The sequence below is a fragment of the Melozone crissalis genome, unplaced genomic scaffold (genome assembly GCF_028551555.1).
Source record: "Melozone crissalis strain CALT ecotype California unplaced genomic scaffold, PUWL_Pcris_2 ptg000472l_1, whole genome shotgun sequence".
Taxonomy (NCBI): Eukaryota; Metazoa; Chordata; class Aves; order Passeriformes; family Passerellidae; genus Melozone; species Melozone crissalis.
Window position 1 is genome coordinate 22,732 of NW_026536188.1, and position 17,556 is coordinate 40,287.

At 62.3% G+C, this 17,556-nt stretch overlaps 2 protein-coding genes across 3 annotated transcripts; one reads left to right on the forward strand and one right to left on the reverse strand.

Annotated features, from left to right (window-relative positions):
• Positions 1–426: 426 nt before the first annotated feature.
• CBX5 (chromobox 5) lies at positions 427–8,388 on the forward strand. Of its 2 annotated transcripts, none has more exons than XM_054295035.1 (5): positions 427–479; positions 3,213–3,364; positions 4,222–4,417; positions 6,584–6,681; positions 8,201–8,388. In XM_054295035.1, exons 2-5 carry the CDS (start codon positions 3,228–3,230, stop codon positions 8,349–8,351), a joined length of 582 nt encoding a protein of 193 aa, XP_054151010.1. In that variant the 5' UTR covers positions 427–479; positions 3,213–3,227; the 3' UTR covers positions 8,352–8,388. The 2 variants fall into 2 exon arrangements, with proteins under 2 accessions (XP_054151010.1, XP_054151011.1); XM_054295036.1 differs by lacking the exon at positions 427–479 and adding an exon at positions 627–679.
• A 7,178-nt stretch (positions 8,389–15,566) lies between these two features.
• LOC128950162 (U4/U6 small nuclear ribonucleoprotein Prp3-like) lies at positions 15,567–17,357 on the reverse strand (the record flags this gene model as incomplete). Its single annotated transcript, XM_054295039.1, is given in 9 exon segments — positions 15,567–15,757; positions 15,760–15,851; positions 15,853–15,943; positions 15,946–16,080; positions 16,083–16,358; positions 16,447–16,587; positions 16,590–17,063; positions 17,066–17,104; positions 17,157–17,357. Coding segments are annotated over 9 exon segments (1,640 nt in total), but the record flags the coding sequence as incomplete, so codon positions are not given.
• Between the last annotated feature and the right edge of the window lie 199 nt (positions 17,358–17,556).

The following is a 17,556-nucleotide window of genomic DNA, read 5'->3' on the forward strand; positions in this document are numbered from 1 at the left end:
GGGGCCGAGCGACGCGAGCGCCGCCGCCTCACCCCGCCGCCCCCGCCGCCCTCACGGCCCCCGCGCCGCCTCCCATTGGCTGACGCCTCGCGGCGCCGCCGCCTCATTGGGCGGCTGGACGAGCTCCGCCCACAGTGGCGTCGCTGATTGGTTGATCCAAGAAACGTCCCGCCCCCGCGCCGCGGTGATTGGGGAGAGTTGCTGTCGCCACGCCCCGCGCGGCTTTTCCCGCTCCGGCCCGGAGACTCCCCGGCGCGCCGCGGATTGGTTGGAGAGGCGGAGGGCCCGCCCCCAGAGAGGCGTTCATTGGCTAGGCGCGTGGTGGGACGGTCCCCATTGGCGGGCGCGGCCGTCGCTCAGCGCGGGCCGCCGGCGGGCCCAGCGCAGCTCGGCGAGAGCGGCGCGGCGGGAGCAGAGCGGGGCGGCGGCGGCGACTCCCGGCGGCGGCGAGAAGGGGCCGCCCGCCCGCCGGCCCCAAGGTGCGCCCGGAGCAGCGCATGCGCCGATCGCGGTGGGCTCTGGGGAGGGGGGAAAGGCGGGCGGACGCATGCGCGGAGCGCGGCCGGCGGCGCCTGCGCGCTGCGGGCGGTTTTGGCGGGCGGAGCGCGGAGCGGCGGCAGCTCGGAGCGGCGGCCGAACCGCGGCGGACGGGCCCGCGCCAGAGCCGCTCCCCGCGCAGGTAGCGCCGGCGGCGGGCGGCGGATGAATGGGCGGCAGCGTCGGGGCGGGTCCGCCGCTATGACGGACAGGCGCGGTGGCCAATGGATGCTGGCGGGAGGCGGGGCCACGCGCGGAGTGACGGGCGCGGTATTTAATCGCTACAAGCGGGAGGTGGGGCGGCGCGTGGATTGTCAGGCGCTCTGACCAATAGCGGCGCAGCGAAGGCGGGGCGACGCTTAGAGCGACGGTTCCACCGCCCAATAGTGGCGCGACGGGGTTGTGGCGAGCGGCGAGGCGCTCAGCCAATCACCGCGCGAGCGCGCGGCTGCTCTGACCAATCGTGTACCGCGGCGCGCTCCTCGCCCCGCCCCCAGGCCCGCGCGCCGGGCCCCTCAGCGGCGCTTTGAACCCGTATTTGCGGCTTTTTACCCCAAAATTGCGGGTTCTGCCCTCAAACCGCCGCGTCCCCCCTCAGACCGCCGCTCCCCGCCTCACACCGGCGGCTTTTCCCTCAGAGCTGCGGATTTCTGCCCTGGAGCGGCGCTTTTGGCCTCAGCGCGGCGCGCTCCCTTTGTTCCCTCAGGATTCCCGGGCGCGGGATCCGGGAGCGGCGCCCCGGGGGCTCCCCCCGCGCGTTTTCCCTTCCTAAATTCGCCTTTTCCCACCCAAACCGGCGCCTTTTCCCTCAGGAATCCACCCCAGAGCCTCCCGGTTCCCGCCAGAATCCCCGGCAGGAAATTCCAGCCCGGAGCGAGGAATTCCCCGCGTCCCTCGCGGGGCTGCGGTTGGCAGAACGAAATCCGCTCAAATCCCGCCCGGAGGGAGGGAAAATCCCCAGCTGGGGTTTTCTTAAATCGACCTTTTTTTTTTTAATCGTCCTCGTTTTTAAGGGGTTTAGCCCAAATTCCATTTGGGCGCTCCTAAATCCCCCCTCACTTTTAGGGGATTTATTCCAAATTCTGTTTTGCTGTGCTTAAATTTTCTGGGTTTTTTTTAGGGGTTTTCTGCTCAAATCGTGTTTCTTTGGGCCTAAATCCCTGCTGGTTTTTAGGAATCGGCCCCTACTGTGCTGCCCCCTTGGGATTTCACTTTGGGGGTCCCAAAATGACCCCAAATCCTTTTTAGGGATCTCATGGTGTTCCCAAATCCCTCCTTGAGGATTCCAAAGTTATCCCAAATCCCTTTTTGGGATCCCAGAAATTACTCCAAATTCCTCTTGAGAATTCCGAAATGACCCCAAATCCCTATTTGGGATCCCCTGGTGTCCCCAAATCCCTTTTTTGGGATCCCAAAAATGACCCCAAATCCCTCATGGAGGTCCCAAAATGGCCCCAAATCCCTCATGGAGGTCCCAAGATGTCCCCAAATCCCTCTTGGGGTCCCCAAGTCACCCCCATGTCCCTTTAAGGGCACTCCAGGATCCCCAAATGTCCCTTTGGGGGTGCTGAGATGAACCCAAATCCCCCCCCGAGCCTTCCCCTGTCCCCCCTGGGTGACAACGCCGTGTCCGCAGTGCTGCGCTGTGGGCAGGAGGAGCCCCGGGGTGACATTGTGTGACCCATGGTGACATTCCCTGTGCCAGGGGGACATTGTGTGACCCATGGTGACATTCCTGTCATTGTCCCCAGAGCGGTGGCTGCGCTATGGGCAGGAGGAGCCGGCGGGCAGTGCCCTGGTGACACTGTGTGACCCACGGTGACACTGTGTGACCCATGGTGACATTTTCACGGTGACATTGCTGTCCCTGTCATTGTCCCCAGAGCGGTGGCTGCGCTATGGGCAGGAGGAGCTGGCGGGCAGTGCCCTGGTGACACTGTGTGACCCGTGGTGACACTGTGTGACCCACGGTGACACTGTGTGACCCATGGTGACATTTTCACGGTGACATTGCTGTCCCTGTCATTGTCCCCAGAGCGGTGGCTGCGCTATGGGCAGGAGGAGCCGGCGGGCAGTGCCCTGGTGACACTGTGTGACCCGTGGTGACACTGTGTGACCCATGGTGACACTGTGTGACCCATGGTGACATTCTCACGGTGACATTGCTGTCCCTGTCCCTGTCCCCAGAGCGGTGGCTGCGCTATGGGCAGGAGCAGCCGGCGGGCAGTGCCAGGGTGACACTGTGTGACCTATGGTGACGCTGTGTGACCCACGGTGACACTGTGTGACACTCCTGTCCCTGTCCCCAGAGCGGTGACTGCGCTATGGGCAGGAGGAGCCGGCGGGCAGTGCCCTGGTGACACTGTGTGACCCACGGTGACACTGTGTGACCCACGGTGACACTGTGTGACACTCCTGTCCCTGTCCCCAGAGCGGTGGCTGCGCTATGGGCAGGAGGAGCCGGCGGGCAGTGCCCTGGTGACACTGTGTGACCCACGGTGACGCTGTGTGACCCACGGTGACACTGTGTGACACTCCTGTCCCTGTCCCCAGAGCGGTGGCTGCGCTATGGGCAGGAGGAGCCGGCGGGCAGTGCCCTGGTGACACTGTGTGACCCACGGTGACGCTGTGTGACCCACGGTGACACTGTGTGACACTCCTGTCCCTGTCCCCAGAGCGGTGGCTGCGCTATGGGCAGGAGGAGCCGGCGGGCAGCCGACAGCTCGTCCTCGGGGGAGGAGGAGGAGTATGTGGTGGAGAAGGTTCTGGACCGGCGCGTGGTGAGGGGCCAGGCCGAGTACCTGCTCAAGTGGAAGGGCTTCTCCGAGTGAGTGACAGCGCGGGGACAACGCAGGGGACAGCGCGGGGAGGGGGGCACAGCGCCCTGAGTGTCCCCTGAGTGTCCCCTGACCCTGTCAGTGACAGCAGGGACAGCATGGGGAAAGGGCACAGCGCCCTGGGTGTCCCCTGACTGTGTCCCCGGGTCTCCCCTGTCCCCAGGTGTCCCTGGATGTCCCTGACCATGTCCCTGGCTGTCCCTGAGTGTCCCTGAATGTCCCCTGGGTGTCCCTGACCATGTCCCTGGCTGTCCCTGGGTGTCCCTGGCTGTCCCCTGGGTGCCTCTGAGTGTTCCCGACCGTGTCCCCTGTGTCTGACCATGTCCCAAGGGAGCACCACACGTGGGGGTGTCCCTGGATGTCCCCTGGGTGCCCCTGGATGTTCCCTGGATGTTCCCTGTGTGTCCCTGGTGTCCCCTGTCCCTGTCCCCAAGGGAGCACCACATGTGGGGGTGTCCCTGGATGTCCCCTGGGTGCCTCTGGATGTCCCCTGAGTGTTCCCTGGGTGTCCTGGATATTCCCTGGGTGTCCCTGGTGTCCCCTGTCCCCTGGGTGTCCCCTGACCGCGTCCCTGTCCCCGCAGGGAGCACAACACGTGGGGGTGTCCCTGGATGTCCCATCAGTGTCCCCACGTGTCCCTGGTGTCCCCTGACCGCGTCCCTGTCCCCGCAGGGAGCACAACACATGAGGGTGTCCCTGGATGTCCCATCAGTGTCCCCAGGTGTCCCCTGTCCCCTGACCCTGTCCCTGTCCCCGCAGGGAGCACAACACGTGGGGTGTCCCTGGATGTCCCATCAGTGTCCCCACGTGTCCCTGGTGTCCCCTGACCGCGTCCCTGTCCCCGCAGGGAGCACAACACGTGGGAGCCCGAGAAGAACCTGGACTGCCCCGAGCTGATCTCGCAGTTCCTGCGCAAGGACCGCAGGATGAGGGACATGAGGGACGTCAGGGACAGCGAGGGGACGCGGCCCCGCGAGCGCCCCGAGGGCGCCAAGCGCAAGGGACTGCCCGGGGAGGACCAGAGGGCCAAGAAGAAGAGGGAGGTGAGGGGACAGGGGGACATGGGGACAACGGGAGGGGACACGGGGACATGGGGACAATGGGCTGGGGACACGGGGATGGGCACACTGGGAGGTGAGAGGGGACATGGGGACACGGGGATGGGGACACAGGCATGGGGATGGGCACACTGGGAGGGGACACCTGGGACAGGGACAATGGGAGGTGAGGGCACATGGGGACACGGGGATGGGGACACGGGATGGGACATGGAGATAGGATGGGGACAGGGGAATGGGGACAGGGACACTGGGAGGTGAGAGGGGACATGGGGACACGGGGATGGGGACACAGGCATGGGGATGGGCACACTGGGAGGGGACACCTGGGACAGGGACAATGGGAGGTGAGGGGGACATGGGGACAAGGGGCTGGGGACACTGGGATGGCGACAGGGGAATGGGGACAGGGACACTGGGAAGTGACAGGGGACAGGGGGACACTGGGAGGGGACACCTGGGACAGGGACACTGGGAGGTGAGGGCACATGGGGACACGGGGATGGGGACACGGATGGGGACATGGAGATGGGATGGGGACAGGGGAATGGGGACAGGGACACTGGGAGGTGAGAGGGGACAGGGGGACATGGGGACACTGGGAGGGGACACCTGGGGACAGTGGGAGGGGACGGGAACATGGGGATGGGGACACAGGAAGGGGGACAGGGACACAGGGAGGTGACACTGGGATGGGATGGGGACAGGGGGAAGGGGACACAGGGAGGAGACAGAGACACAGGGAGGGGACAGAGACATGGGGATGGGGATGGGGACGGGAGCCTGGACTGCTGGAATGGCCAATCCCATTCCCAAACCAATCCCATTCCCCAAACCAATCCCATTCCCCAAACCAATCCCATTCCCAAACCAATCCCATTCCCCAAACCAATCCCATTCCCAAACCAATCCCATTCCCAAACTGATCCCATTCCCCAAACCAATCCCATTCCCAAACCGATCCCATTCCCCAAACCCTCCCTTTTCCCAAACCATCCCATTCCCCAAACCAATCCCATTCCCAAACCAATCCCATTCCCCAAACCAATCCCATTTCCCCAAACCAATCCCATTCCCCAAACCAATCCCATTCCCCAAACCAATCCCATTCCCCAAACCCTCCCTTTTCCCAAACCAATCCCATTCCCAAACCAATCCCATTTTTCCCAAACCAATCCCATTCCCCAAACCAATCCCATTCCCCAAACCAATCCCATTCCCCAAACCATCCCTTTTCCCAAACCATCCCTTTTCCCAAACCATCCCTTTTCCCAAACCAATCCCATTTCCCCAAACCAATCCCATTCCCCAAACCAATCCCATTCCCCCAAACCAATCCCATTCCCAAACCATCCCATTCCCCAAACCAATCCCATTCCCCAAACCAATCCCATTTTCCAAACCCTCCCTTTTCCCAAACCAATCCCATTCCCAAACCAATCCCATTCCCAAACCATCCCATTCCCCCAAACCAATCCCATTCCCAAACCATCCCATTCCCCAAACCAATCCCATTCCCCAAACCCTCCCATACCCCAAACCATCCCTTTTCCCAAACCAATCCCATTCCCCAAACCAATCCCATTTCCCAAACCGATCCCATTCCCCAAACCCTCCCATACCCCAAACCATCCCATTCCCCAAACCAATCCCATTCCCCAAACCAATCCCATTTCCCAAACCGATCCCATTCCCCAAACCCTCCCATTTTCCCCAAACCCTCCCTTTTCCCAAACCCTCCCATTCCCCAAACCAATCCCATTTTCCCAAACCAATCCCATTTTTCCCAAACCAATCCCATTCCCCAAACCAATCCCATTTCCCCAAACCCTCCCTTTTTCCCAAACCAATCCCATTTCCCCAAACCAATCCCATTTTCCCAAACCCTCCCTTTTCCCAAACCAATCCCATTCCCAAACCAATCCCATTCCCCCAAACCAATCCCATTCCCCAAACCAATCCCATTTTCCCCAAACCCTCCCATTCCCCAAACCCTCCCATTTCCCCAAACCAATCCCATTTTCCCAAACCAATCCCATTTTCCCCAAACCAATCCATTTTTCCCAAACCCTCCCATTTCCCCAAACCAATCCCTTTTCCCAAACCAATCCCATTTTTCCCAAACCCTCCCATTTTCCCCCCAAACCCCAGAGCAACGACATCGCCCGCGGCTTCGAGCGGGGGCTGGAGCCCGAGAAGATCATCGGGGCCACCGACTCCTGCGGGGACCTCATGTTCCTCATGAAGTGGTGAGGCCACCTCCTCGCTGTCCCCCGTGTCCCCTGGCACCCCCGGCTCCTGTCCGTGTCCCCTGTTTGTGTCCTTGTCCCCCAGTTCATCCCTTTGTCCCCGGTTCCTGTCCATGTCCCCCAGTTCCTGTCCGTGTCCCCTGTTTGGGTCCTCATGTCCCCAGGTCATGTTTGTGTCCCCCAGTTCCTGTCTGTGTCCCCAGTTTGTCCCTTTGTCCCCAGTTCATGTCTGTGTCCCCAGTTTGTGTCCATGTCCCCCAGTTCATTCCTTTGTCCCCAGTTTGTGTCCCCAGTTTGTCCCTTTGTCCTCAATTTGTGATCCCAATTTCTGTCCCCAATTTATCCCCTTGTCCCCAGTGTGTCCCCAGTTTGTGACTCCAGTTTGTCCCTTTGCCCTCAATTTGTGTCCCAGTTTATCCCCGTGTCCCCAGCCTGTCCCCGTGTCCCCACATTGTCACGCCAGCCTGTCCCTGTGTCCCCACATTGTCACCCCAGCCTGTCCCTGTCCCCGCAGGAAGGACACGGATGAGGCTGACCTGGTGCTGGCCAAGGAGGCCAACCTCAAGTGTCCCCAGATTGTCACCCCAGCCTGTCCCCATGTCCCCAGGGTGTCCTGTCCCCGTGTCTCCAGCCTGTCCCAGTGTCCCCAGATTGTCACCCCAGCCTGTCCCTGTGTCCCCCGTTTGTGTCCCCATGTCCCCAGATTGTCACCCCAGCCTGTCCCTGTGTCCCCCGTTTGTGTCCCCAGCCTGTCCCCATCCTGTCCCTGTGTCCTCAGATTGTCACCCCAGCCTGTCCCTGTGTCCCCAGCCTGTCCCCATGTCCCCAGATTGTCACCCCATGCTGTCCCTATGTCCCCAGCCTGTCTTGTCCCAGTGTCCCCAGCCTGTCCCTGTGTCCCCCGTTTGTGTCCCCATGTCCCCAGATTGTCACTGCAGCCTGTCCCCATGTCCCCAGGGTGTCCTGTCCCCGTGTCCCCAGGCTGTCCCAGTGTCCCCAGGGTGTCCTGTCCCCGTGTCTCCAGCCTGTCCCAGTGTCCCCAGATTGTCACCCCATCCTGTCCCCCTGCGTCCCCCGTTTGTGTCCCCATGTCCCCAGATTGTCACCCCATCCTGTCCCCCTGTGTCCCCCGTTTGTGTCCCCATGTCCCCAGATTGTCACCCCATCCTGTCCCCCTGTGTCCCCCGTTTGTGTCCCCATGTCCCCAGATTGTCACCCCATCCTGTCCCCCTGTGTCCCCCGTTTGTGTCCCCATGTCCCCAGATTGTCACCCCATCCTGTCCCCCTGTGTCCCCCGTTTGTGTCCCCATGTCCCCAGATTGTCACCCCATGCTGTCCCCCTGTGTCCCCCGTTTGTGTCCCCATGTGCCCAGATTGTCACCCCATGCTGTCCCCCTGTGTCCCCCGTTTGTGTCCCCATGTCCCCAGATTGTCACCCCATCCTGTCCCCCTGTGTCCCCCGTTTGTGTCCCCATGTCCCCAGATTGTCACCCCATGCTGTCCCCCTGCGTCCCCGCAGGAAGGACACGGACGAGGCCGACCTGGTGCTGGCCAAGGAGGCCAACCTCAAGTGTCCCCAGATTGTCATCGCGTTCTACGAGGAGCGCCTGACGTGGCACGCGTACCCCGAGGACGGCGAGCCCAAGGAGCGGGACCCCCCCCGCAGCTGAGCCCCCTCCCCCTGTACAGACCCCCGGCCCCGTCCCTGTCCCCCTGTCCCCGTCCCCGTCCCCTCCCGTGTCCCCGCCCTGCCCGGAGTGTCCCCAGCCCGGTGTCCCCAGCCCGGGGCGCTCTGGGGGTGGCCCCGGTTTTGGGGTTTTTTACAGTCGGTGTTTCCAGCCGGGCCCCCCCGGGGTGTCCCCGTGTCCCCCCTGTCCCCCCTGTCCCCTCTGTCCCCACCCAGCGTTGTCCCCAACGCCCGGATTTGCTCCCAATAAACAACGGTCACTTTTCAGAGCCGCCACCGCCGGGCTGGGGACAGCGATGGCACCGGCGTGGTGTCACCAACGTGGCACGGTGTCCCCTCAGTGTCACCAGCAGGGCCTGGTGTCACCAACGTGGCACGGTGTCCCCTCAGTGTCACCAGGATGGCCTGGTGTCCCCTCAGTGGCACCAGCATGGCCTGGTGTCCCTCCAGTGCCACCAGCAGGGCACAGTGTCACCAACATGGCCTGGTGTCCCCAACATAGCCTGGTGTCACCAGCATGGCCTGGTGTCCTCTCAATGTCACCAGCATGGTCCGGTGTCCCTCCAGTGCCACCAGCAGGGCACAGTGTCACCAGCGTGGCCTGGAGACCCCAACATAGCCTGGTGTCACCAGCATGGCCTGGTGTCCCCTCAGTGTCACCAGCATGGTCCGGTGTCCCTCCAGTGCCACCAGCGGGGCACAGTGTCACCAGCGTGGCCTGGAGACCCCAACATAGCCTGGTGTCACCAGCAGGGCCTGGTGTCCCTCCAGTGTCCCCCAGTGTCACCATTGTGACCTGCTGTCCCCAACATTGTCTGGTGTCACCAGCAGGGCCTGGTGTCCCCTCAGTGTCCCCAGCATGGCCCGGTGTCCCCCCGGTGACCCCCGGTGCCCCCTGTCGGTGACAGCGGGCGCTGCGCGGGGACAGCGAGGGGACAAAGGGGACCCGGGGACAGCGGGGGTGGCACTGGGGGGACAAAGGGGACCCCTGGGGTGGGGCAGGGGCGATCGGGGGACACCGCAGTGACACAGGAGGGACCTTGGAACGTGTGGGTGACACGGGGAGGGGGCTTGGGGACACCTTGGTGGCTCTCGGGGGATTGTTGGGGACACCGCGGTGACACGGGGAGGGTTCGGGGACACTTGGGGGACAATGGAGGAGGGGTTGGGGACACTGCGGTGACACTGTGGGGGTTTGGGGACACTCCGGTGACACCGGGAGGGATTTGGGGACATTGCGGTGACACCGGAGGGATTTGGGGACACTCCGGTGACACTGAGGGGGCTTTGGGACGCTCCGGTGACACCGAGGGGGGTTGGGGACACTCCGGTGACACCGGGAGGGATTTGGGGACATTGCGGTGACACTGAGGGGGCTTTGGGACGCTCCGGTGACACCGAGGGGGGGTTGGGGACGCTCCGGTGACACCGAGGGGGGTTGGGGACACTGCGGTGACACCGGGGGGGGGTTGGGGCGCTCCCTCCCGTTCCCGCCAGGGGGCGCCCTCGCGCCGCCGCAGCTCCGCGTGCCCCGCCCCCCCCGTGGGAAGGGGCGTGGCCTGAGCAGACCCGCCCCCTGCCGTGAGCGGCCCCGAGTGCCCCGCGCGTGTTTGGGACCCCGGGGGGAACTGGGTGAGATTTGGGGGGGTTTTGGGGGGTTTGGGGATGTCTGGGGGGGATTTGGGGGCTCCGGGTGGGATTTTGGGGGGGATTTGGGGGATGTTTTCCCGCCGCAAAGCACGATGGGAAACTCCGCGCGCAGACAAAGGACCGGGCCACGCGCGCGGGGCACGCCGGGAAGGGGAAGGGGCGGGGCCTGGGGGGGGCAGGGGGCGGGGCGCGGCGGACGCGGCGCGTGCTCGAGGTGGGCTCGCGGCGGCCGTGACGTCACCGGGGGGAGCCGTGTGTGACGTCACGGGGGAGCGGGGCTGGGGGAGGGGGGGCATGGGGGGGGGGAGGGGGGCGGGACACGAGCAGAATGCCCCGCCCCCCCCGGGAGGGGTCCGCTGTCACCTGTGTCACCCCCCCGGGGTCTGCGGTCACCTCTGTCCCTCCTGGGGGCTCCCCTGTCCTCCCCCGAGGGTCCGCTGTCCCCTCCAGAGCTCTCCTGTCCCTTCTGTCCCCTCCCGGGCTCCGGTGTCCCCTCTGTCACCCCCCCGGGGTCTGCGGCCACCTCTGTCACCTCCCCGGGCTCCGGTGTCCCCCTGGGGCTCCGGTGTCCCCTCTGTCACCCCCCGGGTTCTGCTGTCCCCTCCAGGGATCCCCTGTCGCTTTTGTCACCTCCCGGGGCTCCCCTGTCCCCTCTGTCCCTCCTGGGGCCTCCCCTGTCCCCTCTCTCGCCCCCCTGTCCCCCGTGTCCCCTTCCGGGGCTCCCTTGTCCCTTCTGTCCCTCCAGGTCCACTGTGTCACCTCCCCTGTCCCCTCTGTCACCCCCGGGTCTCCCGTGTCCCCCCCAAGGCTCCCCTGTCCCTTCTGTCCCCCCCAGGTCCCCTGTGTCACCTCCCCTGTGTCACCTCCCCTGTGTCACCTCCCCTGTCCCGCAGGCGATGGGGGATGGAGCGGGAGGAGGAGGAGGAGGAGGCGGAGGAAGGAGCGGGGGCTGCGGCTGAGGAAGGAGCGGGGGCTGCGGCGGCCGATGCTGCCGGTGCTGAGGATGCTGCTGGTGCTGAGGATGCTGAGGATGATGATGATGAAGCTGCGGATGCTGAGGATGATGATGGTGCTGAGGAAGGCGTGGCGGGCCGGTTCCTGGCGCTGCAGCGCGCGCTCTCTCCGAGCGGCTCCGGGCGCTGCCGCCGCCGGGCCCGCCCGTGGCCGTGGTGTACGCGCCGCTCGAGTACGCGTGGGAGCCGCACCGGAGCTTCGTGCGCCGCTTCCTGCGCTCGCCCAAGGCCGTGCTGTTCCTGGGCATGAACCCCGGCCCGTTCGGCATGGCGCAGACCGGGGTGGGTACCCCAAAAACCCCAAACACCCCAAAAACCCCAAATCCATGAACCCCGGCCCGTTCGGCATGGCGCAGACCGGGGTGGGTACCCCAAAAACCCCAAACACCCCAAACACCCCAAATCCATGAACCCCGGCCCGTTCGGCATGGCGCAGACCGGGGTGGGTACCCCAAAAACCCCAAACACCCCAAACACCCCAAATCCATGAACCCCGGCCCGTTCGGCATGGCGCAGACCGGGGTGGGTACCCCAAAAACCCCAAACACCCCAAAAACCCCAAATCCATGAACCCGGCCCGTTCGGCATGGCGCAGACCGGGGTGGGTACCCCAAAAACCCCAAACACCCCAAAAACCCCAAATCCATGAACCCCGGCCCGTTCGGCATGGCGCAGACCGGGGTGGGTACCCCAAAAACCCCAAACACCCCAAAAACCCCAAATCCATGAACCCCGGCCCGTTCGGCATGGCGCAGACCGGGGTGGGTACCCCAAAAACCCCAAACACCCCAGAACACCCCAAATCCATGAACCCCGGCCCGTTCGGCATGGCCCAGACCGGGGTGGGTACCCCAAAAACCCCAAACACCCCAAACACCCCAAATCCATGAACCCCGGCCCGTTTGGGACGGCTCAAACCGGGGTGGGCACCGGGAGAGGGGCTGGGGGGGGCTCGGTGCCTCCCCTGAGGTCCCAAAGGGGAGGAAATGAGGCTGGGGAGGATCAGGGGCCACGCAGAGGAGGGAAACTGAGGCACGGGGGGGGGGGGGGGTCCCAGTCCATCCCATGGAGGGAAACTGAGGCACGGGGGGGTGGTCCCAATCCATCCTATGGGGTCCTAGGGGAGGGAAACTGAGGCACAGGGCGGGTCCCAGTCCATCCCACGGAGGGGGGGGAAACTGAGGCACGGGGCGGGTCCCAATCCATCCCATGGGATCCTCGGAGAGGGAAACTGAGGCACAGGGGGGGTCCCAGTCCATCCCACGGAGGGAAACTGAGGCACGGGGGTGGCTCTGCCCGGCCCGGGGCTGTCCCCCCCGGTGTCCCCCCCCGTATCCCCCGGCCCTGACGCCCCCCGGCCGCCCCGCAGGTGCCGTTCGGCGAGGCGTGGCACGTCCGCGAGTGGCTGCGGGTGTCGGGCTCGGTGCGGCGGCCGCCCCTCGAGCACCCCAAGCGCCCGGTGCTGGGGCTGCGCTGCCCGCGGGCCGAGGTGAGCGGCGCCCGCTTCTGGGGGCTCGTCCGCAGCCTCTGCCCCGACCCCCGCGCCTTCTTCCGCCACTGCTTCGTGCACAACCTCTGCCCGCTGCTCTTCCTCGCCGCCTCGGGCCGCAACGTGGCCCCTCCGGAGCTGCGGGCGGCGGAGCGGGAGCGGCTGCTGGCGCCGTGCGGGGCCGCGCTCGCCGCCGCCGTGCGGGCGCTGCGGGTGCGCCTCGTGGTGGCGCTGGGCCGCGTGGCCGAGCTGCGGGCGCGCCGCGCGCTGCGGGACGCGGGCGTGGCCGTGCCCGTGGCCTGGATCCCGCACCCGTCCCCGCGCAACCCCCGCGCCAACCGCGGCTGGGAGGGGGGAGGCGCGGGGAGAGGCTGCGGGAGCTGGGGGTGCTGCGGCTCCTGGGGGTGCGGGACCCCGGGGGGGATGGAGGGAGGGACCGGTTTGGCCTCTTGGGGACCGGGGGTGAGGGGTCCCTGCCCCAGTTTGACCTCTTGGGGACTGGGGAAAGTGGGGCTGGAGGGGGCCTGGAGCAGTTTGGGACTGGAGGAAATGGGGCTGGAGGGGGCCTGGAGCAGTTTGGGACTGGGGAAAGCGGAGTTGGGGGGCACCTGGACCAGTTTGACCAGTTGGGAACTGGGGAAAGTGGAGCTGGAGGGGGCCTGGAGCAGTTTGGGACTGGGGAAAAGGGGGTTAGGGGGTCCCTGCCCCAGTTTGACCAGTCTGGGACTGGAGAAGATGGGGCTGGTGGGTCTCTGCCCCAGTTTGGGACTGGGAAAAGCGGGGATGGAGCATCCCTGGACCAGTTTGGGACTGGGGAAAATGGGGTTGGGGAGGGCCTGGACCAGTTGGGAACTGGGGGGATGAGTGTTGACGGGGCCCTGCCTCAGTTTGACCAGTTTGGAACTGGAAAAAAGGGGATTAGGAGGTCCCTGGCCCAGTTTAGGACTGGGAAAAAGGGGGTTCGGGGGTCCCTGCCCCAGTTTGGGAACTGGGGAGAAGGGGATTGATGGGGCCGTGCCTCAGTTTCCCCGCTCGGAGCAGGGTTTAGGGCGACACTACAGGGCAGAGGGTGACCCCCTGCCTCAGTTTCCCCGCTCGGGGGTGGTGCTTGGGGGGCGGGGGATGGGCCCTGCCTCAGTTTCCCTTTAGGAAAAAGGGGGGGGAGGGTTCGTGGGTCGTTTTCTGTGCAATTCTGGAATTAATAAAGGCGAGAATTGGTAAAAAAAGCAAGGAAAAAGTCGTTGTGGAGAACCAACTTCCTTCCTTCCTTCCTTCCTTCCTTCCTTCCTTCCTTCCTTCCTTCCTTCCTTCCTTCCTTCCTTCCTTCCTTCCTTCCTTCCTTCCTTCCTTCCTTCCTTCCTTCCTTCCTTCCTTCCTTCCCAAAAATCCCCCCCCAAAATCCCAGTTTCTCCCCCAAAATCCCAATTTTTAGTAATTTTTGGTATAAAGGTTAAAACGTGGAAAATGCTGAGGTAAAAACATGGGAAATGCTGAGGTCAAAACGTGGAAAATGCTGAGGTAAAAACGTGGAAAATGCTAGAGATAAAACGTGGAAAATGCTGAGGTTAAAATGTGGAAAATGCTTGGAAAAGGTTAAAACACAGAAAATGTTAAGGTTAAAACATGAAAAATGCTGAGGTAAAAACATGGGAAATGCTGAGGTTAAAACATGGAAACTGCTGAGGTAAAAACATGGAAAATTAGAAGGTTAAAACATGGAAAATGCTGAGGTTAAAACGTAGAAAATGCTGAGGTAAAAACGTGGAAAATGCTAAAGATAAAACGTGGAAAATGCTGAGGTTAAAATGTGGAAAATGCTTGGAAAAAGGTTAAAACATGGAAAATGCTGAGGTTAAAACGTGGAAAACGCTGAGGTCTGAACATGGAAAATGCTTGGAAAAGGTTAAAACATGGAAGATGCTAAGGTAAATACATGGGAAATGCAAAGGTTAAACACGGAAAATGCTTGGAAACGGTTAAAACATGGAAAACGCTGAGGTAAAAACGTGGAAAATGCTGAGGTAAAAATATGGAAAATGCTGAGGTTAAAACGTGGAAAATGCTTGGAAAAGGTTAAAACATGGAAGATGCTAAAGTTAAAACGTGGAAAATGCTTGGAAAAGGTAAAAACCGACAAGCGGGAAACGTGTAACCTCTAAAGTGCGCTGAACTTCAACAATGTAACAAACGTGTAACAAACGTGTAACAAACGTGTAACAAACGTGTAACAAATGTGTAACAAACTTGTAACAAACGTGTAACAAACTTGTAACCTTGTAACCAATTTAGAAGTTGACTCTCTCTAACTGGGGCGTTTTTTTTTGGTTTTGTTTTTGGGGTTTTTTTGGGTTTTTTGGGTTTTTTTTTGTTGTTGTTTTTTTGTTTCTGTTGTTTTAAACAATCTGTCTTTAGCAGGGGTGCTGAGGAGCGCGCTGCAGGTTTTTTTTTGTTTGTTTGTTTGTTTGTTTTTGTGGGGTTTTTTGTGGGGTTTTTTTTTGCGTGGTTTGTTGTTTTTTTTTTTTTCGTGGGTTTTTTTTTCTGGGTTTTTATTTTGTGGGGTTTTTTTTTGTGGGTGTTTTTTTTGTGGGATTTTGTGGGGTTTTTTTGTGCGTTTTTGTTTTTTTTTTTTTTTGAGGTTTTGTGGGTTTTTCGTGGTTTTTTTTTTGGTCTGGATTTTTTTTGTGGGTGTTTTTTCCTGGGTTTTTATTTTCTGGGGCTTTTTTTGTGGGTGTTTTTTTTGTGGTTTTTTTTTTGTGCGTTTTTTTTGGTGTGCGTTTTGGTTTTTTTTGTTTGTTTGTTTGTTTTTGAGGTTTTGTGGGTTTTTCGCGTTTTTTTTTTTTTTCTGGATTTTTTTGTGGGGTTTTTTTGTGGGTTTTTTTTTTTTTTTTCCTGGGTTTTTACTTTGTGCAGCGTCGGGCGCTTGAATTTCCTTCTGCGCTTTGGGGCCTCCCTCCACCACCACCACTCGCTGCATGGCGAGATTACCGTACGCTGCTCAAACTCAATTTTTAGAGGAGATAATTCAAATGGAGTAGATGTGAAAGGCTTAATTTCTGATCTCCCTCGAGTCTCTGTTTGTTTTTATCTCATGGTTTGCATCCATGGCGGTGGGGTCCTGCGCAGCTCCTGTGCCCAGCCCCAGCCTGGGGATCCTGAGCTTCTCCCGCAGCTCCTTCTGCGCTTCATGGCGCCGCAATTTCCTCTCTTTCTCGGTTAAATTGTGTTTAATTAACACCCCCCGTGCACCGGGGGGCTCGGCTGGGCTGGGCGCTGCGCCAGGCTGGCGATGCCAAAGGGTTCCTCTGGTTTTTGTGCCACCTTTCCAATCCAAGCTGGGGAGGACGTGGGGGTCCCCCCCACTCAATCCCGGGGTCTCCCCCTCCTTGGGCTCCTTCTCTGGGGCGATCGGGGCCGGTTGGGTGCGTGAACCCCGCTTTTCCTGGCAGCCGGGGAGATCCCTGCCCGCAGCTTTTCCAGCCCAGCCTTCGCCCTCAACCTCGGGGCGATTTTCTCAACTTTGCCTTTTCCGTGGAACTTCAAGGCGCGTTTCCGCCGCTGCGCCGGGGGTCAACGCGGGTGCTGGATTCCACGTCTCCTGAGGGCTTTTCCTTCAAAAACTGCTTCAGCTTCAGCTGCTCCTCTCTCCTCGCCGCTCTGATGTTGGCCGTCAGGGTGGGCGTGCGGTGGGTGAGCTCCATCTCCTTCCCGCTGGCATCCGCCCTGTGGCCGTGCTCGTCCAGGATCAGAGGTGCTGGTTTGCTCTGAGCCCTCAGCTCCGCGGTGCCCGTGCCCTGCAGGCCGGCCGGTGCCAGCGTGTTGGCATTGCCAACGGGCCCTGCTCTCAGTGCCAGCCGAGCCCCGTGCCCTGCAGGCCGGCCGGTGCCAGCGTGTTGGCATTGCCAACGGGCCCTGCTCTCAGTGCCAGCCGAGCCCCGTGCCCTGCAGGCCGGCCGGTGCCACCGTGTTGGCATTGCCAACGGGCCCTGCTCTCAGTGCCAGCCGAGCCCCGTGCCCGGCCCGCAGCCCCGCACCTTTCCTGCCCTTCTCCACGGCATCCTTCATGAACTGAGGGTGCTGCCCATGCGGAGCCGCTCCCATTGGCATGAACAAGAGGAAATTTTGGGCTGTGGTCTTGGAGGGCTGATGAAACTCATCTCGTTTTTCCTCTCCTCAATCTCTTCCATGGCTGCCTCCATCACCTGGTGGATCTGGAGCGCGGTCAGCACCCCTGGGCTCTCCGATGGAGGGCCTGCAATGATTTCAGGCTCATCCTGCACCTCCTCGAAGCGCGGGACGCGCCGTTCCTGGGCCCCGGAGGGTTCCTCGGACCCCTCAGAGCCATCGCCAAGCGCCTCCTTCAGCTCCCGTTTGCGGCTCCGGTCGCTGCTGGATTTGGAGCGCCGGGAGCTCCGTCCTTCCCCCGCTGCCTCAAAGAGCTTCTCTACAAATCCCAGGGCGGAATCAGCCGGGAAGGGTTTGGGGCGCTCAGCCGCTCTTCCCCTGTCCATGCCGAGGGCTGCAGTGACCGCGGCGGGCTCGAGGAGCCGAGCACGCGTTTCACCCGCTCGGGCAGAGCCCGCTCCGCTCGGGAGGAAGCGGAAAGGCCGCGGGTTCGATCCTGGCTTCCGTCCCTCACCCCGCTCCCGCTCCCGGCCCCGGACGGAAGCGGAAAGGCCGCGGGTTCGATCCCGGGTCCTGTCCCTCACGCCGCTCCCGCTCCCGTTCGGTGGCGGCGCCTCGGGGCGGAAGCGGAAAGGTCGCGGACTCGATCCCGGGTTATCCCGGCTTCCCTCCTCCCGCCCCTCCCTCACGCCGTTCCCGCTCCCGGCCCCGCGGCCTCGGACGGAAGCGGAAAGGCCGCGGGTTCGATCCCGGCTTCCGGCACCGCTCGGGCCGCGGCGTCCCGGGTCGAGCACGGCTCGGCGGCGGCAGCCCCGCTACACGGAGCGAGCGCTCGCACACGGCGAGGCGGCGGACGGGGAAATGGTGAAATGGCCGCTATTAACGGGGTGATTTGTAACGGGGGGGGAACGGTG